The 27,287-nt window shown below is 43.4% G+C and overlaps 1 protein-coding gene across 9 annotated transcripts; it reads left to right on the forward strand.

Annotated features, from left to right (window-relative positions):
* The first annotated feature begins 12 nt into the window (after positions 1–12).
* On the forward strand, positions 13–27,287 carry ZSCAN20 (zinc finger and SCAN domain containing 20). 9 transcript variants are annotated; one of them, XM_049878687.1, is made up of 9 exons: positions 13–77; positions 1,473–1,588; positions 8,957–9,484; positions 18,118–18,301; positions 18,775–18,851; positions 19,165–19,249; positions 20,477–21,166; positions 23,489–23,917; positions 24,717–27,287. In XM_049878687.1, the coding sequence occupies exons 3-9, from the start codon at positions 9,068–9,070 to the stop codon at positions 25,988–25,990; spliced, it is 3,156 nt and encodes a 1,051-aa protein (XP_049734644.1). In that variant the 5' UTR covers positions 13–77; positions 1,473–1,588; positions 8,957–9,067; the 3' UTR covers positions 25,991–27,287. The 9 variants fall into 9 exon arrangements, with proteins under 9 accessions (XP_049734644.1, XP_049734642.1, XP_049734641.1 ...); XM_049878685.1 differs by having other exon boundaries at positions 50–93; XM_049878684.1 differs by having other exon boundaries at positions 52–89.

Raw genomic sequence — 27,287 nt, forward strand, 5'->3', positions numbered from 1 at the left:
CCCGGGGTGGCGCTGTTCGGACTCCGCGTCCCAGCATTCTCTGCGCGAACCCCGGAGCACTTCCGCCCTGTTGTGAAGTGGGTGTCTCGGTGGGTGAGTTCGGGTGGCGGGGCGGGGGCAGCTGAGACTTGGGGTCTGGGCTGGAGAGTTAGGAGAAGGTGGTGTCACAGGGGGTCGGGGTTGGTGAGAGTAGAGAAAGACGCTTTTATGCATGTTTTTTTTTTATGTGTGGTGTATGGGGCAGGCAGAGGATGAACGTCTGGAGATGGGAAGGGTCACAGAAGGGTCAAGGATGAGGAGCGAGATAGAGGGCTCTGGGAGTGAGGAGGGTCTTAGAAAGGTCTACAGGTGAAGAGGCCGACAGAGATTTTGGAGGTGGGAGAATCATAGAAGGGCCTGGGGACCACAGATGGAAGGATAGAGGGCCCTGGGGCACTGCCAAGAAGTGAGGATAATAGGGCCTTGAGCTTGAAGCCTAACCTTAAAAATAGTGTTTCTGCCTCTGCCTCTCCACCTAGAGCAAAACGGCCTGATCTTACCGCCCCCCCACCCCACTTTCCTTAATGATTGTTACCTCTGGATCCCAGTGAGTGGGAATATCTATTGTGCTCTGCCCTATTCCAGCACCTCTCTCCTTATGCCTGGTGGAAGTGAATGGCACCATTATCCACTTTACCCAGCTGCCCTCTCTGAGTCCCCTTGTATTCCTCCACATCCAAACCAAAAACCAAACCCAAAACCAAACCAGTTGACTCTGTGTTGCAAAGTAGGACTGTGCTCCATGGGGTTTTCATGGCTGTAACCTTTTAGAAGCACATCTCTAGGCCTTTCTTTTGAGGTGCCTCTGGATAGGTTCAAACCACTAGCCTTTTGATTAGTAGTCAAGCACTTAACTGTTTGTGTCACCCAGGGCCTCCTTTACATCTGGGGGCCTTCAGATACTTTCACTTTCCCTAATATGTTTTGAATCTACCCCTTCATTGTCAGGATTTTTGCAGAAGCCTGCATCTCTGCACCTCCCCAACATGGGCACATGTTACAGCTAGTGTGATGTATTTAACCCATAAATCTGATTGTGCCTTCTTTTGCTTCACAGCCTTCATTGGCTCCTGTCACTTATGTAATTAAGCTCAAAACCTTAGCTTGACATCCAAAACCCTTCATAAACAGTGTTAACCTCCTTTGCGGCCTCATCTTAGGCTTCTACCCCTCATGCACCCATGCTATAGGAGTGCAAAGGTTCTCCCCATTTCCTGGGTGGGCTGTTTGGCTCTCTCTGCTTAAAATACTCCCTTCTCCCATTTTCTGCCAAGAAAACCACTCTTCCTTCAAGAACCAACTCAAACGTTACTTTGTTCATTTCTCTTAGGCAGATTAAGTCGCCCCTCCTCTCCCTGGCTCCCCCCCCTTTTTTTTTCCACTGCATTTACCATGTTAGATCATAATTATCTGTGACTTGTTTGTTTTTCTAGACTGTGCGCTTCTCCAGGACAGGAACAGTGTCTGAGTCACTTCCATGTCCCCAGTGGCCAGCCCAGAGCAGGCATCAGTAAATGCTTGATGAATGTGTGAATAAAGATCATCCAGGGTGAGCTTCACTGTACCAGGCTTGAAGATTGCTGCTTCCTGTGGATTTCCAGGGGCATGAGCTTTAGTCTTCTCCTGCCTGAGGCCTTTTTAGCACTGGAACCTCGTAGTGGAACCCTGATTTACTCACTCCTACCTTAATGTTCTTTCCACTCTCCCATGCCATCGTCTCAGTAGTTTGGATGACTGGCAGACCTAGAGGAGGCTATTTAGTGTGGTTGAGAAAAACGATAGGAAGAAAATGAATCTGGCTTTAGATCCTAACTCTGCCCCTTGCTAATTGTAGCTTATGGGATTAAGCCAAGGGCGGCAAATACATGGACTGTATGCTGCCACTTCCCCTTCCCGTGTCTCTGGTAATGATGGCTAATTGATCAAAGCAATAGATGGGACTCAGAGTCCTCAGCACCCTATTTCAGGCAGCCATTTCAGTTGATTCAAATTGGCCTTTATTTGCCGTTCTTGGCTTAAGCCCTGGCTACTTTAAACCATAGCCTGGATTGTCAGCCAAGTGGGCCTGACAGCCTCTGGGAGCTTCCAGTTTCTTTCTCTTTGGAGGTCATGGAATAGTTCTAGCCTTTCCTATGGGCCTGGGGTGGATCCTCTATTCCCATGCCACCATTCACTGGGTGGGGTTCTCTTGTCCACATCCATCCTCACTACCCTAGGAGCCATGATGCCACTCAGCTCCCCTGTGCTTGTAGAGAGACCCTGATTTTGACAGGAATCATGGCTTGGGAGAGTCTGTACCATTTCTAGGTCTTCCTGGATATTGGGAAAACTAACTGAGATCATTTAGCTCAAAGGTGGCAAAAGAGAGCCTGTGTTGGATGAAGCCCACTGTAATGCTTTATTTAATCCTCATGGGTTTGAAACAATTTTGGGTTGGTTGCCGGCATTTAAAAATCCGTAGTTCTAATTTCTCTTGGAAAACTTGGGGGGCCTGGGAACACTGGCCCCATGTTTCCCCTGGCATGCTGTAGGTAGCTGCAGCCTCCACCCAGCCCACTTCACTCATTTATGTTATCTGCCTGGTCCCTGTAGTCTTTTAAATTTGTAGCTACTAGTTGGGGAACTTGGGGCAACTGCCAAGTATGGCCAAGCTGTAAGTTGTAGCCTAGATCGGTAGCAGTGGGGACCACATGATGTGCCCAAAGTCACATGGCTGATAATTGGTGGGAGAGGAACTAGAACCCTGATCTGCTCACTCCAGCTTTAATGCCCTTTCCACTCTTCCATGCCATCTTCTCAGGAGTTTGGATGCCTGGCAGACCTGGAGGAATCTATTTAGTGTGGTTGAGAGAAACGATTGAAGAAAATGAATCTGGCTTTAGATCCCAACTCTGCCAATTGCTAATTTTGTGAGCTTAAACAAGTGATTTTTCTTCCTAGAAGTTCAGTTTTCCTAAATGTGATTTGAGTGTATAGTGGAGTCGTACCTTACGGGATGATTACATTCTAAAGTCAGCCCAGAAGGTGAAAAATCACATTTAGTCAGCTTGACAATGTTTTGGGAAGGAGCCATTTCAGAAATTAACATGCTGCCTTTCCATAGTAGGCCAACCAGGATAGCTGGGTTTTCTTGGTTGAGCATTAGATGAAAGAGTTGGCTTGTGTTTAGGAACCATGTTGTATGAAAGACACTGTACTCAAACTCTGGAAAGAGAGGCACGAGGGAACCAAGACCAACCTAGGGAACAGAAGAGTCGTGGGTATCATCACATGCTCACTCCAGACAGACACATAGTGAATGGAACCAACCACACTATTTAAATTATTTCCTTCCTGTCCTGGTTGTAGTTGTAGTTACGCATTTAGTTGACTATGCGTAAGTTATTGACCAGTGTAATGCAATTCAGCATGAATGGCACTTGCTGGCCCAGGGGATTCAGTGAGATTCTGAACGTAGAGCACCTGGCACCGGGCCTGACACCCCATGGGCACTTAGTAAACGGGCACTCTTAGAATTGCTGATCCTAGTGGGGCCCAGGTATTCCTGGTAGTTTCAGAACTGAGAAATACCCTTGTTCATTTTCCCTTTGTCTGCTCTGTGTGAAATCACCCTGCTGTTGGCTGACTGTCCTCTCCCTGCAGTAGGCTGCTGTCCATATCTGCCTAAGAGAGGAATGGAAAAAACTGGTTATATATAGTCCTGAAGGCTTTCTGATTTCTAATTGAAATGAACCCTTGGGACTTCAAATCTTTCCAGAAGAAAATATCCATTACCTAAAACTCTGTGCTTTGGGCTGGGCGAGACTGCTGATTGCCTGTTTGTTGTAATGTTGTCTGTGCAGGAGCTCCTACTTCTTTTCTTGCTTAGCGACTGTCTCTTTCACTAGACTGTGACTTCCATGAAGATAGGACTGTGTCCTAGGCATGGTTGGATCTCTAGCATCTAGTACAGCACGGAGTACCGTGGGCCCTCTGCAAGTGACTGGTGAATGAGTCCTCGTGTGAGAGAGTGAGACAAGAGAAGTTTATTCTTTAGGTTAATATAAATTTTTGACTCTACATAGGCCATTAGGCTTTTGACATACCACATTTATCATTTTAATAAAAGACATCAAAACTTTGAACGGCCCCACTATTTATCAAACACTGAGTTGGGCACTGTGAATACAGAAATGAGTAAGATACACTATGGGATTTAGTAATACTCAGCCTGGTGCGGCTGTCAGATGTAGGAGCAGCTAACTACAATGTTGTTAGGTGTCATTGAGTAGGTTCTAACCCATAGCGACCCTGTGTACAATGGAACGAAACACTGCCCAGTCCTGTTCCATCTTCTCAAACATTGCTATGTTTGAGCCCATTATGTAGCTACTGTGTCAGTCCATCTCGTTGAGAGTCTTCACCTTTTTTGCTGACCCCCTGCTTTACCAGGCATGATGTACTTCTTCAGGATTAATCGGTTCCTTCTGATAACATGTCCAAAGTACATGAGATGAAGTCTTATCATCCTTGATTCTAAGGAGCGTTCTGGCTGTACTTCTTCCAAGACTGATTTGTTTGTTCTTTTGGCAGTCCATGGTGTTTTCAGTATTCTTTGCCAGTACCATAATTCAAAGGCATCAGTTCTTCTGTTTTCCTTATTTATTGCCCACCTTTCGCATGCATATGAGGTGATTTAAAATACCTTGGGTCAGGAGCACCTTAGTCCTCAAGGTGACATCTTTGCTTTTTAACACTTTAAAGAGGTCTTTTGCAGCAGATTTGCCCAATGCAGCACATCTTTTGGTTTCTTGACTGCTACTTCCATGGGTGTTGATTGTGGATCAACGTAAAATGAAATCCTTGAGAACTTCAGTATTTTGTCTGTTTATCACAGTGTTGCTTATTGATCCAGTTGTGAGGATTTTTGTTTTCTTTTTGCTAAGGTGTAATCCATCCTGAAGGCTGTGATCTTTGACCTTCATCAGTAAGTGCTTCAAGTTCTCTTCCCTTTCTGCAAGTAAGGTTGTCTTATCTGCAAATCACAGATTGTTAATGAGTCTTCCACCAATCCTGATGCTGCTGCTGCTTTGTTCAGTCCGGCTTCTCGGATTACTTGCTCAGTGTACAGAATGAATAAGTATGGTGAAAGGATACGGTCCTGACGCACACCTCTTCAGATTTTAAACCATGCAGTGTCCCCTTGTTCTGTTCAAATAACTGCCTCTTGGTCTATGTACCGGTTCCTCAGGAGCACAGTAAGTGTTCAGGAGTTCTCATTCTTCACAGTGTTACCCAAAATTTGTTCAGATCCACACAGTTAAATACCTTTGCATAGTCAATACAGCACAGGTAAATGTCTTTCTGGTATTTTCTACTTTCAGCCAAGATCCATCTGACATCAGAAATGATGTAATTCGTTCTATGTCCTCTTCTGAATCTGGCTTGAGTTTTTGGCCGTTCCCTGATAATGCCCTGCTACAACTGTTTTTGAATTATTTTTAGCAAAATTTTATTTGTTTGTGATATTAATGGTATTGTTCTATAACTTCTGCATTCTTCTGGATCACCTTTCTTTGGAGTGGGCACAAATATGAATGTCTTCCGTCAGTTGTCCAGGTAGCTGTCTTCCAAATTTCTTGGCATAGACGAGTGAGTGCTTCCAGGGTTGCATTCATTTGTTGAAACATCTCAATTGGTATTCCATTGATTCCTGGAGCCTTGTTTTTCACCAGTACTTACAGTGCAGCTTTTTCCTTCAGTACCATCGATTCTTGGTCATATGCTACCTCTTAAAATGGTAGAACATTGACTGTGTGTATTCTTTCCATTTTTTGATGCTTCCTGCATTATTTAATATTTTGCCCATAGAATCCTTCAGTATTGCAACTTGAGGCTTGAATTTCTTCTTCAGTTCTTTCAACTTGAGAAATGCCGAGCGTGTTCTTCCCTTTTGGTTTTCTAACTCCAGGTCTTTGCACATTTCCTTATCATAGTTTACTTTGTCTCCCCAAGCCACCACTTGAAAACTTCTGTTTAGCTCTTTTACTTCATTATTTCTTCCATTTGCTTTAGCTACTCTACATTCAAGAGCAAGTTTTAGAGTCTCTTCTGACATCCATTTTGGTCTTTTCTTCCTCTTATGTCTTTTTAATGACCTTTTGCTTTCTTCATGCATGATGTTCTTGATCTCATCCCACAGCTAATCTGATCTTAATAGTTAGAGTTCAATGCATCAAATCTATTCTTGAGATGGTCTCTAAATTCAGGTGGGATGTACTCAAGGTTGTATTTGGCTCTCATGAGCTTGTTTTAATTTTCTTCAGGTTCAGCTTGAACTTGCATGTAGCAATTGGGGTCTCTTCCGCAGTCGGCCCCTGGCCTTGTTTTGACTGATGATATTGAGCTTCTCCATTGTCTCTTTCCACAGATGTAGTTGATTTGATTCCTGTGTATTCCATCTAGTGAGGTCCTCATATTTGCAATGAATAAGTCATTGGTCTTGCAAAATTCCATCATGCAATCCCCTGCATTCTCTTTATCACCAAGGCCATATTTTCCAACTACCATTCTTTGTTTCCAACTTTCTCATTCCAGTGAACAGTAATTATCAATGTATCTTGACTTCATGTTTGATCAATTTCAGGCTGCAGAATTTGACACTACAGTAGTGTTAAGTTCACAGTACAATGGTGTGGGATAAAATCTATATTAGAGGTGTGAACCAACTGTTTTGGGAGCATAGTATGGGGAGGCAGTTCTTGGGGAGCAGGAGTGGGGACAGGGCATGACAAGGGCATGTCAAGGAACTTAACAGGTGAGGTGACGTTTGAGCTGGTAGCTGAAGGATGAGAAGGAAGTTGCCAGATGGCCATGGGTTGTGTTTCCAGCCTTTCCTTAGTATATGGAGGTCTTTAGGACAAACTTTTAGTTTGCATCGCCCTTGCTTGTTTTCTGACAGTCTAGTCAGATGGCCTAAGATGCAAAATGTCACTGTTCGTTCACAATCCAGCTGTGTCATGCAGCTAATAGCCTCCTTTGAGTGGGCATTTCTTATGTCATCTTGATTTGTTAAGAATGACACAAAGAGCTCATTTTTTCAGATAACCCAGCATGGGTGTCAATAGGATCTTCATTGTAGTGGAGACAGGCCCAGAAGTTAACTCAGGAAGCATTTACTGAGCCTCCTTTGTTTAGAGCACCATGCTTTTAGCTGGGGCTGGGGATGACAAAAAAGAGAAGTAAGCTATATTCTTCTCCCTCAATGAGGCTGTAATCTCTCTAGGACACACATACATACGTGTATCCCTTTATAATACAATGTAGAAAGTGGTAAGTCACAAGCAAGGTGGAAATAAAGAGGAGAGAAATTTCTTCTGGTACGAGCAGGAAGCTAATTTCTTTTGCACACAGAAATGAATTAATTGTAATCCTTGAATCATGACACCATTGCCATTAGTTGATCATTGGAGCTGGCACAGTGGTTAAAAGGTTAAGAGCTTGGCTGCTAACCAAAAGGTCAGCAGTTCGAATCCACCACCTGCTCCTTGGAAATAGGAGGGGGCGGTTCTTCTCTGTCCTGTAGGGTCGCTATGAGTTGGAATCAACTCAACATCAACAGGTTTGGTTTTTTTTTTGTTTGTTTCCTGTGTGTGCCAAGAGCTGTGCTAGGTTCCTCAGGAAGCTTATGATCTAGTGGGTAAGATAATTACAATAAGGTCTGATCATGGTTATGTAGAGAAAACGTAAGGTGCTATGGAAGCTTATGGCTGAGGACTAAATGTTGTTTCAGGATTCAGGGAAGCCTCTTGGAAAAAATCCAATTTAAGCTGAGACCTAGCTGGGTGAAGGAAGGAGGAGATTTTCCCAGAGGAGATCATAGCATGTGGGAGGGTTCAGAGAACAGCACAATCCAGGAACTGGGAGCTGTGCAGCTGGAGTACCCTGAGGAGTGGGAGTGTGGTAAAGAGATGAGACTGGAGACTTAGGCAAGGTTTGCACTTTATACTGAGGGAAACGAGAGGTCATTTAAGGTGTTTAGTGGGGAAATGACATGGTCAGATTTTGATCAAGTTTGGATATTGTGTGAAGAATGGAACTGGGGCTGGGAGTGGAGCAGGGACATGAGTTAGCAGGTCAATCAGTTGAAAGATGTGGTAATTCCCTGGACTGAGGAGATGGTGTTGGAAATGTAAATGTTTAGAAGGCCAAATGGACACAGGTTGGGGATGAATTGGATGTGGAGGATCTTGGAGAAGGATGACGAGGTTTCTGGCATGAGTAACTTGATAGAAGATGATGTCTTCTCTGAATGGGTAGCTCCAGAAGAGGGACAGGTTTGCAGGAGAAAATGATGGATTCAGCATTTGACCCATTGCGTTTCAGATGTCCAAGGGACAGTCAAGTGGAAATGTCCTGTCGCTGATTGGGTCTTGGAGTCTGAAGTATGGAGACAGGTCTTGGCTGGAGTTTTGGGAGTCATCAGAAGAAAGATTGTGAAAAAGCCAAATGGGTGGGAGGCCAAGGGGAAGTGTAGATTAAGAGAAGGATTTTGCATCCCATAGAGGATGTGGTGAGGCTCAGGAAGAAAGGCCTTGTGAAGGGAGTGACCTTGGGAACCCAACTTGAGGGAAGGTTAGACTTTGGGTGTGTGTAAAAGAGAGGAAGGCTATACTGGGGCAGTTCATCGAGAGCTTGAATGCCAGGCTAAGGCATTTAGGTATGTCCCCAGATGGTTTAATACTGGGCTGTCTTTCTTCAAGGTGTGTAGTTTGCTGGCTTTGGTGCTAGATTGTAGTCTCACTACCTGCCTTTGGGAAAGGGGCCTCTCTGCACCCCTCTCACCCCATGCATGGATGGTGGAAGGTATGCAGGAAGTGAAGAAAGTCAGACTCCTGCGTCCTCTTGCTCACTGTGTTCTTTGTCTTTCTGCCTTCAGTGCCTTGGGGAGCAACCTTTCTCTCAGGAGCTCCCTTGGAGGGTATACCCTAAATGCAGGAAGAAGCCAGAAGACGACAGCCCAGCTGAAGTGAGGTATCGTGTCTAGACCATGGCTGTCGCCCTGGAATCCCAGGCCCAGGCCTCTCCCCTGCCAGAGCCTGAAGGACTCTTGATTGTGAAACTGGAGGAGGACTCATGGGGATCAGAACCCAAATCTTGGGAGGAAGACCAGGACCCTGTCCCTGTCCCTGAGGCCTCCCGCCAGCGCTTTAGGCAGTTCCAGTATAGGGATGCAGCTGGGCCCCATGAGGCCTTCAGCCAGCTCTGGGAGCTCTGCTGTCGCTGGCTGCGGCCAGAGATCCGCCTCAAGGAGCAGATCCTGGAGCTGCTGGTGCTGGAGCAGTTCATGACCATCTTACCCAGGGAGGTCCAGACCTGGGTGCAAGCGCACCACCCAGAGAGTGGTGAGGAGGCGGTGGCCCTGGTAGAGGATTGGCACCGAGAGGCCCGGGATGCACGGCAGCAGGTGAGGCCATAGTCTATTCTCTAAGGAACAGGTTGGGCAAAGCAGCAGAGCTAGGTTAATGTGACTGGGTTTATAATTGCCAAAATCACAACAACAAGAGTAATAGTAACAGCAGCAACTGACTTTTTTTTTTTCTTTGCTTTAGGTGAATGTTTACAGCTCAAGTTAGTTTCTCATTCAAAAATTTATACACATATTATTTTGTAACATTGGTTGCAGTCCCTACAATGTGACAGCGTGCTCCCCCTTTTCACCTTGGTTTCCCTGTGACCATTTGTCAGTTCCTGTCCCTTCCTGCCTTCTCATCTTGCTTTTGGGCAGGAGTTGCCTGTTTGGTCTTGTATATTTGATTGAACTAAGAAGCACATTCCTCACTTGTGTTATTGTTTATTTTATGGGCCTGTCTAATCTTTGTCTTGTATCCCTGGTAGCACAGTGGTTAAGCACTTGGTTGCTAATCAAAAGGTCAGTAGTTCAGATCTACCATATGCTCCTTGGAAACCCTATGGGGCGGTTCTTCCCTGTCCTATACGGTCTCTATGAGTTGGAGTTGACTCTACGGCGATGGGTTTGGTTTTTTTTGTTTGTTTGTTTGTTTTTAATATTTGTCTGAAAAGTGAGCTTCCAGGAATGGTTTCAGTTTTGAGTTAGCAGAGTGTCTGGGGCCCATAGTCTTGGGGGTTCCTCCATTCTCTGTCAGACCGGTAAGTCTGGTCTTTTTTTGTGAATTTGAACTGTGTTCTACGTTTTTCTCCCATTCCGTCTGGGTCTCTGTTGTGATCCCCATCAGAGCGGTAAGTGGTGGTAGCTGGGCACCATCTAGTTTTTCTGGGCTCAGGCTGGTAGAGGCTCTGGTCATGTGGTCCTTTAGTACTTTGGGCTAATATTTTCCTTGTGTCTTTGGTTTTCTTCATTCTTCTTTGTTCTTGATGTGATGTGACCAATAAATGTATCTCAGATGGCCGCTTGCAAGCTTTTAAGACCCCAGATGCTACTTACCAAAGTGGGATGTAGAACATTTTCTTTATGAACTGTGTTATGCCAATTGACCTAGCTGTCCCCTGAGACTGTATTCCCCAGCCCCCAACCCCAGCAGTTCAGTCCCTCAAGGAGTTTGGATGTGACTGGGAAACTTCTATGCCTTTGCTTTGGTCAGGTTGTGCTGACTTCCCCCATATTGTGTGTTGTCCTTCCATTCACCAAAGTTGACCCTTGTCTACTCTAGTTAGTGATTGCCTCCTCCTCCCTCCCCACCCTTGTAACCATCAAAGAATGTTTTTTGTGTGTGTGTGAACCTTTTCTTGAGTTCTTATAATATTGGTCTCATACAGCATTCATCATTTTGTGACTGACTGATTTCACTCCGTGTAATGCCCTCCAGATTCATCCATGTCGTGAGATGTTTTGTGGATTCATCATTGTTCTTTATGATTGCATAGTATTCCATTGTGTATATAAAATCATTTGTTTATCCATTCATCTGTTGGTGGGCATCTAGGTTGTTTCTATCTTTTTGCTATTGCAAATAATGCCGCCGTGAACATGGATGTGCATATGTCTATTCGTGTGATGGCTCTTAGTTCTCTAGAGTATATTCCTAGTAGTGGGATTACTGGATCATGTGGCATTTCTATTTCTAGCTTTTTAAGGAAGAGCCCATATCGTTTTCCAAAGTGGTTGTACCATTTTACATTCCCACCAGCAGTTCATAAGAGTTCTAATCTCTTTGCAGCCTCTCCAACATTTGTTATTTTGTGTTTTTTTCATTAGTGCCAGTATTGTCAGGGTGAGATGGTATCTCGTAGTTTTGATTTGCGTTTCTCTAATGGCTAATGATCATGAGTATTTCCTTATGTGTCTGTTAGCTGCTGATATGTCTTCTTTGGTGAAGTGCATGTTAATATCCTTTGCCCATTTTTAAACTGGATTATTTGTCTTCTTGTTATCGAGGTATTGAATTATTTTGTAGATTTTAGAGATTAGACCCTTGTTGAATATGTTGTAGCCAAAATTTTTTTTTCCCCTTCTTTAGGTTCTGTTTTACTCATTTGGTGAAGTCTTTTGATGAGTTATAAGTGTTTAATTTTTAGGAGCTCCCAGTTATCTGATTTCTCTTCTGGTGTTCGTGCATTGTTAGTTGTGGTTTAAATACTTTTTGTGTCTTATATTAGAGCCCCTAGTGTTGTTCCTATTTTTTCTTCCATGGTCTTTATTGTTTTAGATTTTATATTTAGGTCTTTGGTCCATTTTGCGTTAGTTTTTGTGTATGGTGTGAGGTATGGATCTTGTTTCATTTTTTTTACAGGTAGATACCCACTTATGCCAGCACCATTTGTTAAAGAGCTGTCTTTTCCCCATTCAGTGGATTTTGGCCCTTTGTCAAATATCAACTGCTCATAGATGCATAGATTTATGTGTGGGTTCTCAATTCTGTTCCATTGGTCTATGTGTCTGTTGAACAACTGGCCTTTATCAAGCACTTATTATATACCAGGCACTGTTCTAAGTACTTTGCATATATTACCTCATTTAATCTTCTCAACAATTTAATGAGGTAGGGACTGTTGTCCTAATTTTACTGATTCGGAAACTGAGGCAGAGAGAAGATAAGTAATTTGTCAAAGGTCTCATAGCTACAGATAGTAGAGCAGGATTTGAACCCAGGTAGCCTTTTAGCCTTACTCTAAAGCCAACACTCATAACCACTTCCCTAAAACTGCATATTTAGTTTGTATTGTGTTTTACACTTAACACAATGTTTTTACATGTGGATTCTGACAGTATAATGTAGTTGGCAGAAATTGTATCATTGTCCCCATTTTACAGATGAATGAAGGCTCGCAAAAGTCAGGTTGCTCACAAAGCTCACTCAGCTAGTGAACCAGAGCTTAAACCCAGATCCTTAGGGTCCAAGCCCATCGTTCTTTCCACTACACGACAGGTGTCTCATCTGTAAACCATGGAAATTAAAATACCTCTGAGTTGTGAGAGATAACAACTGACATTTATTAACCACTCACTGTGTTAGACACTGTTCCAAGCTTTTCATATGTATTATCTACTCAACCAGCAGTCCAAAACGTTAGGTGCTATTATCGCCAGGGAGTCTCTGGGTAGCACATAGGGTTAAGCGCTGGGCTACTAACCAAAAAGTTGGCAGTTGGAACCTACCTAGAGGCACCTAAGAAGAAAGGCCTGGTGATCTGCTTATGAAGGGACACAGCCATGAAAACCCTGTGGAGTGCAGTTCTATTTTGACATACATGGGGTTGCCATGAGTTGGGATCAACTCAACAGTAGCTTTTTTTTTTTTATTACCATTTTCAACTGGGTTAAGAAGCACAGAGAGGTAAGTAACTTACCCAAATTTATATAACTAGATAGGTGGAGCTGACGTAAGGCAAGTGAGAGTATCATGGATTTAACATTTACAGTTTCAACAATTTGAAAGAGACCCCGAAGCCCCAGGATGTGATTTTGTTGTGACACAAATTTCAAATCCTGCTTTGAAGCTGGCGTTTGTAGTACAAGTCCTTCCGCTGCCTGTTAGCCACCCAGAACCCTCGTCTCAGCATAATCCTTTTGCTCTCCATTTTTCATATTGTGATGTTATTCTTAGCTGCATTTTGTTGGGGGAAATTATAGGTTTGAGAATATATGCTATCCTTTGCAAATGGTGGGGTTTTTCTATATGTTGAAAAGCTCTATACGAATGTGAGATTGAGGAAAGAAAGGCTTCAGGTCTGTAGTTTTTCTTGTTGGATTCCTTTACAAACTGATTGAAGATACAGAGAGAGAATAATATTTAGTTATGGAACTAAATATGAGAAAGCGTACCTTTGTTTAATATGCTACCCTACCTCCCATTTTTTTTTTTTTTTTTTTTAAAGAAACCAGCCATTTGTCTTAAATGGCAGTGAAGAAACAAACGAAAGCCTTAGGGATTTAGAGGTGGAAGATAAAGAATTTGAGACCCAGAGATGAAAACTGACCTAAATCAAGGTCTTTATGATTCTTCATCTGTAAAATGAGGGGGTTGGCTTAGAACAAAGGTTCCCAAATTATGCCCCTGTGAGTTGACTAAAGTTTGCACTGCTTCTAAAATAGAGGAAAAATAAGGTAATGCAGTCTTATCTATTACATATTTTTCTCCTGTGATTTTTATTTTCACTTTTCAATTTTTCTGCATACTCCCAAGTACTCACAAATGTCAAAACAAATGCGTAAATAGCAAAGGAGCTTGGTTTTGAGGGCACATATGTTGTAGCTTGTTGTCTTATATTGCAAGGTATATAACTTAGTTATATTTTCTGCAAGTAAAATTCTTCCAGGTCTTACTAATGGGATAAAATATATTATTTGTGTTCCTCAAAGAGAACTATCACCTGAAAAAAGTTGGGACCTACTGGGCTGAAGGACCTGTATGCAATTTTCCTTAAAGGGATCATTCAGCTCAGATGTTTTGTAATTTCTAGCTTGTTTATTCTGTTACCACCATCTTGCAGAACCTGTTTCCCCATCATGTACGTACGCATTTTTTTCCTTCTATTTTTTTTTTTTAATATTGTATTTTAGATGAAGGCTTACAGAACAAACTAGCTTCTCATTAAACAATTGGTACGCATATTGTTTTGTGACACTGGTTGCCAACCCCATGACATGTCAACATTCTCCCCTTCTCAACCTTGGATTCCCTATTACCAGCTTTCCTATCTCCTCCTGCCTTCTCATCCTTGCCCCTGGGCTGGTGTGCCCATTTAGTCTTGTTTTCTTTTATGGGCCTGTCTTATCTTTTGGCTGAAGGGTGAACCTCAGGAGTTACTTCATTACTGAGCTAAAAGTGTGTCTGGGTGCCGTATTCTCTGGGTTTCTCCAGTTTCTGTCAGACCAGTAAGTCTGGTCTTTTTTTTTTTTTTTTGTGAGTTAGAATTTTGTTCTACATTCTTCTCCAGCCCTGTCGGGGACCCTCTGATGTGATCCCTGTCAGAGTAGTTGGTGGTGGTAGCTGGGCACCATCTAGTTGTGCTGGACTCAGTTTGGTGGAGGCAGCAGTACTTGTGGTCCATTAGTCCTTTGGACTAATCTTTCCCTTGTGTCTTTGGTTTTCTTCATTCTCCCTTGCTTCAGATGGGGTGAGACCAGTGAAGAATCTTAGATGGCCGTTCATAAGCTTTTAAGACCCCAGACACTACTCACCAAAGTAGAATGTAGAACATTTTCTTTATAAACTATGTTATGCGAATTGAGCTAGATATTCCCTGAGTCCATGATCCCCACAAGCCCTCAGTCCAGTAATTCAGTCCCTCAGGGAGTTTGGATGTGTCTGTGGAGCTTCCATGACCTTGAGGTACACAGGCATTTTTGATGGATTCTTTATTCATCCTCACCCCTAACCAGTATCCTCATATTTTTTTTTTTTGTCTCCTGATTATTTCCTGAGTCTACTTCTTTCTGTGTCCACGGCTGCCATCCCTGCAATCAGAATATTTGCTTAGGGATGGCAGTAGAGGAGCTGGGATCGGGAATGAAGGTTGTTGTTGAGTCTAGTCACACAGTCCCTTTGTAGACTGTCACTATAGCAAAGTGAGGTGTTGTTTTTTTGTTTTGGTTTTGTTTTTAAAATGGATTTAGGTTTATTCGATGACCTCCTTCACTGGGTTAATCAGCACTTGATCGGAAGTCCTGGTTAGTATGTGCAGCCCCGAGTGCTATTACTAATTTGTTAGTGAAGGATGTCAGATATTAATAAACTTACTCTTTATTATTCAAGACAAAGCAAACCTATTTTTCCAACTGACATCTTCTATGTTATACATTAATTCAATACCTTATATAATTGTATACATTAATTGAGGGTTTCTTTTCACAATTACTTTATGATGTCTGGGATACTATATTTCTTCTTCCCACAGTTTTGCTCTGTGTAGTCCCCTTGCTCCACAATATAGCGATCCCGATGCACCTAACTTTTGGAAGAGGTAATATACTCACATGGCTCAAAAACATGGCCCATTTTTAAACTTTATTTTTTTTTAATTTTTATTATGCTTTAGATGAGAGTTTACAGAGCAATTTAGTGTTTCATTAAAGAATTAATACACATATTGTTTTGTAACATTGGTTACTAACCCCACAGCGTGTCCCCTTAGTTCCCCATTGCCAGCTTTCCTGTCCACTCCTGCCTTCTTGTCCTTGCCCCTGGGCTGGTGTGCCCAATTAGTCTCATTTTGTTTTATGGGCCTGTCTAATCTTTGGCCAAAGGGTAATTTTTTTTTTAAACAATTGTATGAGAATGTTGATGAGCAGATGTTATCTCCTTATGCAGCCAACCAGGCATTGGAGGATCTCCTCATTTGGAATGGCCTTTGATGCTCATGGCCCATTCCTGTGTATTTTCTGAAGGGTAAAAAATCCCTCTCTTCGAGAGTGGATTTCAGTTTTCAGATCAGCAAAAGATTTTTTGGAGCTAAGTTTGGCAATAAATTGACAGCAATGGATGTTATTGGGTCAAAAAGTAGGGGTCAAAGTATTGTATAGGTGACACCTGTTGGGAAAAAATGGGGAAAAAATAAGAATATATTTAAATTTGCATGTGTATGGATAAAGATGCCCTGAATGGATGCAGAAGAACAACGGCGACCTGTGGTGAGGAGTCAGGGCAAGAACTGGGCAGACGGGATGGGGAGCAGGGGCAGGGAGGTCTTTTCACCGAGTAACCTTATATATCCTTCTGTTTTTGAGCCATGTGGGTATATTACCTATTCCAAAAGTTAGATGCATCGGGATCGCTATATTGTTGAAATTTTTACGGCCGGGAAATGACGCCCTGGCCCCACCTCTAAATTTGGAACTCAAAGGAGAGAGAGAGAGAGAATCAGATATTAGCTTTATCATTGATAAAGCTGAATTGGGTAATGCTAATACTTCCTCCTGGATTGAACCTCCAGTCCTCCAGGCGCTCCCTACCTGCCCCCCTTTGGTTCCCCCTTCATGGTGAGAGGCTGCTTTAGTAACCTCCCCTCCAGGATGAGCAGCCAAGCAGCCCAGTATGCATCCTGAGAGCCTGCTGTGGCCCAAGATGGGGAGGGTCTGGGTGGGGTGTGCTCAGCTCTTTCTCCACATCTCATCAAGTACACAAGCAATCTCTCTCCTTTGGGGAAGAGGGAATGAGTGGGGAAAGAGGAAGGGGGATATCCTAGTAGAAGTTCCTTTATGAAAAGATAAGGCCAGGGGAATGGAGATTCCTCCTTAAATCTATGTATGGCTTTAAAAAAATCCAAACCAAACCCATTGCTGTCGAGTCAATTCTGACTCATAGTGACCCTATAGGACAGAGTAGAACTGTCCCCATAGGGTTTCCAAGGAGTGGCTGGTGGATTTGAACTGCCAACATTTTGGTTAGCAGCCGAGCACTTAACCAGTCTGCCACCCAATAAACAAAAAAGTGGCCCATAAATTCATTACCAAAGAGGAATCTAGAAATGTTTTTATTGAGCTTGTCTCTGTCACCTAGTTTTTAAAGGTGTTGTAGGGTATAACATTCAATATACAATAATTTCAACTAGATAATTCCATTGTTTATATTCTTGGTTATTATTATTGTTTTATCTCTTCCTGCTCCCATGGTTACTGCATAGCCTAAGAAGCTCATAACAGTTAGCTTGAGTCCATTTCTTACTGTATTTCTAATAATTTTTGTTTTATATGTTTTTGCAGTGTTTCAGGGCACAAAAGAATTTAATCATGTTATCTCAATTGATTATTCTCTTTTATGTGTATTTTCTGTATCTTTGAGTACTTTTTTGCCTGAAATTTGCATTGAAATTAAAACAGCTACTTCTGCTTTCCTTTTGAGTTAACCATTGCCGTCGAGTTGATTCTGACTCATAGTAACCCTATAGGATGGAGTACAACTGTCTCATAGGGTTTCCGAGGCTATCAGTTTTTACAGAAGCAGACTGCAACATCTTTTTCCTGTGGAGCAGCTGGTAGGTTAGAACCACTGACCAATGAGTGCTTAACCTCTGCACCACCAGGGCTCCCTTATTGAGTTAGAGTGCCTTATTTATCCTTTTGTTTTTAGGATTAGATGTGCCCTTGTAAACAGCACATACTTCTATTTTATTTTAAAATTCCATGTTTAATTCTTTGTCTTCTCTCTTTTTTTATATTTACTTTTAAATTTTCTTTGTCTTTGTTTTCAGCAGAGATTTTTAGAGCAATTGTATTTAGTGTTTTGTCTTTTTTTTATGCTTCTCTTTTTCTTTTAATATATACTTTTATCTTTTTAGATAACTTAAAAGGTTATCTAAAGGTTAGGGGTTTTTTTAATGTCACATTTTACGTAATTTATCTCTTTATGATTCAGAAATGTTTTGAACAGTAGCAGCCTTGTTGAAACACTTGTATACCCTCCCTGCATTAAACAAAGCAGCACTCATTTGGTGTTGTAAATGCTGGTTTATTTGCTGAAGTCAGTATAATGGCTTTATAGTCATCCTTTAAGCCATCTTCGGACCTTAAAAGCTCCTGTTAGCTTTTGGATCACAGCCGTACTCAAGATAACGTTCCCTGCCCTATCACAGTGGGTCTTATAGAACCGATGATTGGGAGTTTTGGCTGTCTGTGTGTAGGAACTGGAAGTGTGTGCAGAGACGAGGTCCTTAAAGGCAGTGCAGGAATCACAGAACTTCCAGCTGCAGCCAGAGGATCACTGGCCTCAGGGACAGGCCCAGAAGCAGTGGGTGAAGAATCCAAACCCTGACCTTCCCAAACATCTAAACATCAAGGTGTTGCCACAGCCCTTGAAAGAGAGGGGTGAGTACCAAGAACCAGGGAAACACTGGGAATGGAGCCAGCTCCCTCAGAGGAAAGGGGTGGATGGTGGGGAAGGGTGCCTAGGGAGGAAGCACATACAGATTTCAAGGCAAGGCATAGACTGGTGTCTGATAGACATACTTACTGAGAAGTAAGGTAAGTAAGCAAGTGTTGGAAAAGAGGATGAAGCTCCCAGTGACCCTAGCACGCCCAGCTGTAGCCAGAGTCATGCAGCAGGCACAGGCTGGGGGTACAGCAGGGCAGTGATTGTGACAGTTCAAGGCTAGCATTTCACACATGGCACATCACTCAAGGCAGCTTAGGAGCTAGACACTCTGGAAGGGAAGTAAAAGGAGAAATCTGTACTGGCCACAGAGAGAGTCTCAGTTTGATCCAAGCATGACTTTTGGAAACTTGGACCTGGGAGGGAGGGAATGCCTCTTTGGAATCCAGAGACTTTTTCTTCTCCTCAGCTGTCTTGACTTCCCATGTCTCTACTTTCCCGAAGATGCGGAGCATTGGCGATTGGGAAGTGCCCACTGAGTCCCAGGTAAGCTGCTGCTTGTTCTTCCTTGCCTGTCAGCGCTACCGCTGTCCTCTGGCCCCCAGTGCTCCTCCTCTCTCCCCATGGCCTTCCTTCAGCAAAGGGCATAAGCACAGGGGCTGCCGCCCTGGAAACCTGTCCCTCCCACCCCAGTTCTCTCACCTTGGCCTTGCTGCGCCTTACGATTCTAGCCTCACACATGGCACCTCTGCATTCCCATTGTCTTTTCAGGGGCCTGATAGGGGTCCCAGGCTTTTTAAAAGACAGTGACATTTGAGTCACCACAGTTGTCATTGATCTTCTCTTGTGCATCTCACAGGAAGCCCTGGGACCTAGAAAACATGCTGAGAAGAAGTTTTGCAAGGACCCCCCTGGAGATGACTGTGGAGACAGCATGTCCCTGGGTAAGGAAACAATGCCCTGTACACTCTGTCCCCAAAGAATGTCTCGTCACTCCCTTTAGACTGAATTCAGTGGTTGGAGGAAAGGTGTGTGTGTGTGTGTGTGTGTGTATGTGTATCTCCTGCTAAGAAACTCATGGCCTCATTTGCCAGTGGCATCTATCTTTTGGCCATGACATGAGACAGCTTTAATATGAAGCTGATCCTGAGGCTGGCAGAGCAGAGAGAAAGAACGAACCTGGGTATGTGATGACATTGCCAAGCTAATTTGTACTATGCACTCCTTCTGGACTTGCAAAAAGAAGGAAAATAAATTTCCTTATTTTTTTAAACCAGTTAGCTATGTTTAAAGGACTGCTGAGTCAATAACTCCCAAACAACAAAATAGGAAGCCTTTAATTAAAATAAATACTTGAAGAAAAATAGATGAAAAAGAGGTTAGAGCTAAAAGAAGCTCAGTCTAGCATTTCTCCAAGTTTGTTCCTTTGGACGCTATTTCCCCAGATATGATGTGAAAAAAGGGGTTCCACTGTTAAGTAAGTAGCCAGCAAGCTTCTAGTGTCTTCCCTCAACCATGAGGCAGACCCATCATAGTCTTTTATTTTCTCCCATTCATGTGTCTTCCCTCATACTGATCCTAGACTTCTCAGAGAAATGGCTCATTATTTGGCATCCCACGTAGGTGTGCCTACAAGAAAGGAGATTGTGCTGGTCATACGGACTTCAGGCATTTATTTATTCCTCATTGTGGTTTAATATAGCCATCTCATGGACTTAATTCACTTGAGTCTGCCGCTGAGAGATGGCTCCCATTTGGTGCTGAAAAGATTGGACTTCTGAGACAGCAGGCCAGGGCTGCGACCCTGGACCATGGTGAATGTACCGAGATGATGAAGGTGATGAGCTGGCTCTTGGAACCCACCCTGTCAGCTCTATCCAGGCACACTCCATTCCTGTCATGACAGTGTTGGCTGCAAAAAAGCACAACTCTTTTTCCTGTCTCTGAAATTCCATAGATCTTCCTGTCTCTGAAATTCCATAGACTGCACAGAGCCATAAATCTTAAGGGAATGACAAAAAGAGTGGCTGTTATTGTTCCACAGACATTTTAAGGGATTCACATGGGAATTTCTCATCTGCCTCTTACAGGGAAGGGATAAATATTTCATGGATAAACACTGCTCAGCAGATCATTTCTACTCAATCACTTCTCTTCTTCCTTTTGTATAGGAGTTCTAATTTCAAAACCAAATAGCATCTCCCAACAAGAGCAAGCATCAGAATTTTGGGGTCCAAACCTTATAAATTCTGGGGAAAGGAACACTGCAGAAGATTATAACCTGGATAATGAACAAGGAAAATCAGCTCAGGCATTGGCCTGGAGGGACTCAAGGACCTGGGAAGAACAATACCAATGGAACGTGGAGGACATGAAGGTGTCAGGTGTTCACTGGGGCTATGAGGAAACCAAGACTTTCCTGGCAATTTTGAGTGAGTCTCCCTTCTCTGAAAAGCTCCGGACTTGTCACCAGAACCGCCAGGTGTACCGGGCCATTGCAGAGAGGCTAAGGGCACGGGGCTTCCTGCGGACACTAGAGCAGTGTCGATACAGGGTCAAAAACCTCCTACGGAATTACCGGAAAGCCAAAAGCAGCCACCCGCCAGGGACCTGCCCCTTCTATGAGGAGCTGGAGGCCCTGGTGAGGGCTCGGACGGCCATTAGAGCCACGGATGGCCCAGGAGAGGCTGTGGTACTCCCTAGGCTGGGGGATAGTGATGCAGAGATAGATGAGCAGGAGGAAGGGGGCTGGGAGCCCGAGGAAACAGCAGAAGACTGTAATGGTGATGACCTGGCCATTGATGAGTCCGTCCAGGGACCCAGGATTCCAGGGGGCCCAGCTCTGTTCCAGAGTCGTATTGGTAAGAACAAGGGGGTTTAATTGAATTCAGATTCCAACCCTCCTGCCAGCCTAACTTTTGCTCCCTGAGGTCAGGGCACATACTGCAAGCCTGGATTGTTGTCACTGGAATAAGACGTTTAATTTGTCAGGTCATTTCTCAAATTTCTGCTGTTTTCTGCTATGATAGCTCTTCTTGTACGAGTTTTCTTAGTTATAAAACATACTTTTTTGAAACCTTAAAGGGCCTGACAGAGCTAATCCAGTAGTTCCCGAAGTATGTCACTGATAGTACAGAGATGATCACAGATGTTACATGAAAAACCCTGTTGCTCTTGAGTCGATTCTAACTCATAGCAACCCGATGTGACAGGGTAGAACTGTCCCATAGAGTTTCCAAGACTGTAATCTTTGTGGAAGCAGACTGCCGCATCTTTTTCCCATGGAATGACTGGTGGGTTCAAACTGCTGACCTTTTGGTTAGCAGCTGAGCACTTAACCACTGTGCCACAGGGCTACTTCCATGTTACATGACTGAACCTTTAATTTTAATAGTCATGCATTTCTCTTAATGTGTATTATAAAAAGTATAACTAGCACATCAACCCACGATTTCACAGATAATAAATTTAGGTAAACAATTTATCTAGAATCCCAGAATAGTTAAATGGAAATGAAACTCTTTCCATTTTCCTGTGCCCCATTCTTGTCTTTATACAGGCACCATTTCTATATAGTGTAATAATAATACATTTTTTTCCCCCCACTTAGCATTATACCTGTGTGTGAACTAGACTGTGAGCCCCTCGAGGGCAGGGACTGCATCCTAATTTTGTATCCAGCATTCCTTGCAGTGCCTCGCACAAAGTAAGCACTTGAGAAGTATTTGGTAAATAGGTGAATGGATGAATTATCTTATTTTGCCTCTCATAGTGGATAAGAACAGAACACAGACCCTGGAGTCAGACTGCCTAGGTTCAGCTTCTGGCTTTGCTACTTAGTAGCTGTGTGACTTACCTTCTCTTGCCTTAGTGTCTCTACAGTCTTCATAATTGTCCATTTTATTGGCTTCCAGATATTCTATTGAGGTGGTTTGCCATAGTATCCTCAACCATTCCTGTTACTGGCCTTGGAGGCAAGAATGCATAATGCATTTTTGGAGAATAGCAAAGGGAACAGCTTGGCAGGAGTAGAGATGTGTATTGGGTAGGAGTAGGTGATGAGGTCTGAGTATCATACAGAAGACTTGGATTTAGTTCTGTAGCCAGTGGTGGACCTTTAAGGTCACAACTTTGAAGGGCAGTGACAAGGGGATACCATGTGACCAGGTCTGTAAGATGTAAGAGAGTCAGCTAGAAGACTTCCATAGGAAGGAAAAGTTAGGATTCTTGGCTACAGATTCTTGAGACCAGGCAACAGATCTTACTGCATGCTTGCTGTGTGATGACCCAGAGCCACAGCATATAAAAAATGCAGGCTAGCCCTTTCTTAAAGGCAGTTTCATAGATGAGATATACACATGTGCAGTGGCAGGGGACCCATGCTATGTGGTATATCATACATTACAAGCCTATGTGGTAGTACACTCTATGGCCTTTGTCTCATGTACTTTTCACTATAGCCTTATGAAGTAGGTGTTATCTTCATTTTACAGTTAAGATAATAGAGGTTCAGAGAAATTAAGCAATACTTTCCTAAGGTTGTTGATCTAGGATGTGGTAAAGTTGGAATTTGAACCCAAGCCTCTCTGTCTCAATTTTGTAGTAGGCTCATGTTGTCTGTGGTAGTAGTTGAGGCTGAGTAGATGTAGTGAGACAAACCTGGAATAGCTCAATTACAAACCAGGCATAAACAAGAGAGAAATTTGAAAGTGGTCTTGTGAGGAATAGATAGGAAATAACTTTGGTAGGAAACCTGGATTACCCTGGAGCAGTCCAAGAATTTGGATTGATTTAGTGAGTGGTTAGTGTTTTAGTGTATCTTTGGTAGAGATTTAGATTAAGTAAATAAAGGATATTTATTGTAACAGATACAGGGAGAAGCTCTTGGATCCTAATTACAGGTGGGGTGGGGTCACCTGGTATAATATGGCCACCTACATCCTCCCCTTCAGCTGAGACTTAAGTATTGACAGAATCTCTTAGAAGAGGGTGGGGGGAAGTTTGGCTGATTTCCTAGCACACTTCTGAGAAGCAAGGGTATATTCTTTGCTGGTGCCCTAGGCATCTGGGTAGTTTCTGAGATGCCAGTGTTCTGGACATTTAGCAGGGCAGGTGACCCCAATCATGATGACCTAGGCTAATCTCATTAAGTCTTATAGCTCTGAACTCTTCACTCCTGACAGCAGGTGTGCACTGGGGCTATGAGGAGACCAAGGCTTTCCTGGCAATTCTCAGCGAGTCCCCATTCTCTGAAAAACTTCGCACCTGTCACCAGAACAGCCAGGTATACCGGGCCATTGCAGAGCGGCTGTGTGCGCAGGGCTTCCTGAGGACGCTGGAACAGTGTCGCTACAGATTCAAAAACCTACTTCGAAGCTACCGGAAAGCCAAGAGCAGCCACCCACCAGGGACGTGCCCCTTCTATGAGGAGCTTGACTCATTGATGAGGGCTCGGACTGCGGTTAGAGCCATGGGGACCCTGAGGGAGGCTACAGGCCTCCTCATTTCTGGGCAGAGCAGTACCAGGGCTGATGACCACGAGGCCTGGGATAAGATGGTAGATGAAGATATCATCAAACCTCTAACCACATGTCCCCGAACCCTGGACACTGGTAAGTCTGGAGTAATTGGCACATAGAAAAAGTGAGGAAGTCAGGCTCAGAAAGAAGAAGTCAGGCTCAGAAAGAAGAAGTCAGGCTCATTATCTTTTGTCACCAAACCAAAGAGAGAATGGGACTGAATAGGAAAATGATTTGTGCTTTGCTCTGATTATCCAGTACCTGGCCTAGTGTGATCCCCCAGATGAGATAGCAACCAGTCAGTCAAGATTTTACTGGGCTGCATCTGGCTAGTTATAGAGTTTACTCAATCTTGTGTGCCACAGGATATACCGAATACTATGATTAGAAGGAGGAGGTGTTTTTTATTGCATAGTGAGATAAGGAAGTTGGCCAGGGAGGCTGACTGGCTGGCCGCTCTGGCTGGGCCTCATTGCTCCCTCAGTGGGGTCACCGTGTTCTAGGCTTTGTAAATCAGAAATGCACATATGCTCCAAAACTTGATCAATTTAATGTTAGTCACATTCAGAGGATACAAGTTTAGGTTAACCATATCCACAAGATACAAGATTGTTGTTGTTGTTGTTAATTGCTATTGATTCCAACTAATGGTGACCCCACGTGTGCAGAGTAGAAATGTTCCATAGAGTTTTTAAGGCCATGACCTTTTAGAAGCAGATCACAAGGCCTGTCTTCCGAGGAGCCTCTGGGTGGATTCAAACTGCCAACCTTTTGGCTAGTAGTCAAGTGCTTAACTGTTTATGCCACCCAGAGATCCCTCAAGATATAAGATACAGATAGATAAATAAACGCTAACTAATGAATAAACAAAACTTCATTTCTGTTCATTCAGGTTTTGAATTGAGGCATGAGGATGAAGACCAGATTTCAGAACAGGAAATTTTTGAGGATTTTCCTGGAGCATTATCAAAATGCACTACAGAGGATGTTCTCCAAGCTCATGATTGGGAGGAAGACAGTGAAAGCGAAAATGAAAATGGAGGTGAAAGACAGTGGGAAAATCCTCCACAGGAACAGTGGGAAAAATTTTCTTCTGAAGAGGACTTAGAAAAACTTATTGACCATCAAGGCCTGTACCTGGCAGAGAAACCCTACAAATGTGACACATGTGTGAAAAGCTTCAGTCGGAGCTCCCACTTCATTGCTCATCAGCGGATTCACACAGGTGAGAAGCCCTACAAATGCCTTGAATGTGGGAAAAGCTTTAGTGACCGCTCCAACCTAAATACCCACCAGAGAATCCATACTGGAGAGAAGCCTTACAAATGCCTTGAGTGTGGGAAAAGCTTTAGTGACCACTCTAATCTTGTCACTCACCAGAGAGTCCACACAGGGGAAAAGCCCTACAAATGTGGGGAATGTTGGAAAAGCTTCAACCAGAGCTCAAACCTGCTAAAACATCAGAGAATCCACTTTGGAGGAAATCATAACCACTGTAGTGAGCCTGAGGAAAGCTTTGGCCAAAGCTCATCCTTTAGTGCTCACTGGAGGAACTCTATAGAGGAGACAGCTCCTGAACAAGCTCCAAGTGGAAGCAGTGTCAGTAAAAACTTAAATTCCTCTGGAATGCACAGCACCAACTCCGGGGAAAGACTTTATCGATGTTCCGAATGTGGAAGAAGCTTCTCTAAGAGCTCTGCCCTCATTAGTCACCAAAGAATCCATACGGGAGAGAAACCATATGAGTGTACTGAATGTGGGAAAAGCTTCAGCAAGAGCTCCACCCTTGCTAACCACCAGCGAACCCACACTGGGGAGAAGCCGTATAAGTGTGGAGACTGTGGGAAATGCTTCAGTGAGCGCTCCAAGCTGATCACACACCAGAGAGTGCACACAGGAGAGAAGCCCTACAAATGTCTGGAGTGTGGGAAATTCTTCCGTGACCGTTCTAATCTCATTACTCACCAGAGGATTCACACAGGAGAGAAGCCTTATAAGTGCAGAGAGTGTGGGAAATGCTTTAACCAGAGCTCCAGTCTTATCATTCATCAGAGAATCCACACTGGGGAGAAGCCCTACAAGTGCACTGAATGTGGCAAAGATTTCAACAACAGCTCTCACTTCAGTGCCCATCGGAGAACCCATGTGGGAGGGAAAACATTGTAGGAGACACCTCCCCTCACAACAAAAGACAGAGAAATGTATATTTAAAACTCTCAGGATCTTAAGATTTATGCTAGAAGGAAGCATTCTCAATTTTTAACCTTGGTGTATGCCTAGGGGAGTTATCTTGGTATAATACAACTAATTTGGAAGTGAATTACGAATACTAAGGATCTATATTTGAAGGCACTTTTCTTAAATGTAAATTGTTTTTTTTCGTATAAAACACCCACACAACAATCCTCAGGTAGTCCTTACATTTGCTGTTGTGTCCCTGGTGGTGCTAACGGTTTACACTTGACTATTAACCTAAAGGTTTGTGATTCAAACTCACCCATCAGCGCCAGGGAGGAAAGGCCTGGTGAACTGATTCCATGAAGATTATAGCCAAGAAAACCCTATGCAGCAGTTTTGCTGTGTAACGCATGGGGTCGCCTTGAGTCGAATTTTAAGAGCTTTAACAGTGTCTGAGCCACACTGGTAACTTAGGGCTCAGTGGTCTTGAGCATAGATCCAAACCTTTGGTGTACTTTCACACTGTTGTGTGCGCACACACCCCGTCGGCAGTGGTTCTCATACATGGCGACTTTCAGCTGGGACTTACACTTACTGGAGAACTTTGAGACTGTGATGAGACAGGGACGTAGTTGAGAATCAGAGGTCTGAAGCAGGCCACTATGAGCTCAGCAAAGAGTAGGAGCAACAGTGACGTCACTAAATTATTGTTACTAAAGGAAAAATAGTCAGGACTTCTTGAGCATTTGCTTTTTTTTTGTCAGGCTCGGTGTTAAAGCACTATCTACATCATTCCATTTAATTCTCACAACAGCCCCAGGAGATGACTACTAATATTTTCCTCACTTCCCAGAGGAGGAAACTCAAGGAAGTTAACTTGAAAGTTGACAGAAGCAGGATTCAACCAGATGTCTTTCTCCAGAGCTTGAGGTGGTGCTCTTCTATACTGAATTCCCTTCCACATTAAGGCAGGTATCTCAGGTGCCAGGATCTCAAAGCACTTTATAGACCACATTTCCTGTTTGAATTAACTTATGTATCTCCTTTTAACAAATATGGAACCGAGACTCTAAAGATTAAAGGACTTAGGACATTGAGGATTGGCAAAATGCTTTGAACGACACTGAACTATATCAAAACACTTGATGTGAATTTCTGTCTTTACAATAATATGGGTGAAAGATATAGAAGGGTTGAGACTGGGGAAAATATGTAGTCACAGTGATGTTTCTTCCACTGAGATTCTGCTTTGGCTAAGGAAATGGGTTTCAGAGTTTCCCTTTTC

The sequence above is a fragment of the Elephas maximus genome, chromosome 3, assembly GCF_024166365.1.
Source record: "Elephas maximus indicus isolate mEleMax1 chromosome 3, mEleMax1 primary haplotype, whole genome shotgun sequence".
Classification (NCBI taxonomy): Eukaryota; Metazoa; Chordata; class Mammalia; order Proboscidea; family Elephantidae; genus Elephas; species Elephas maximus.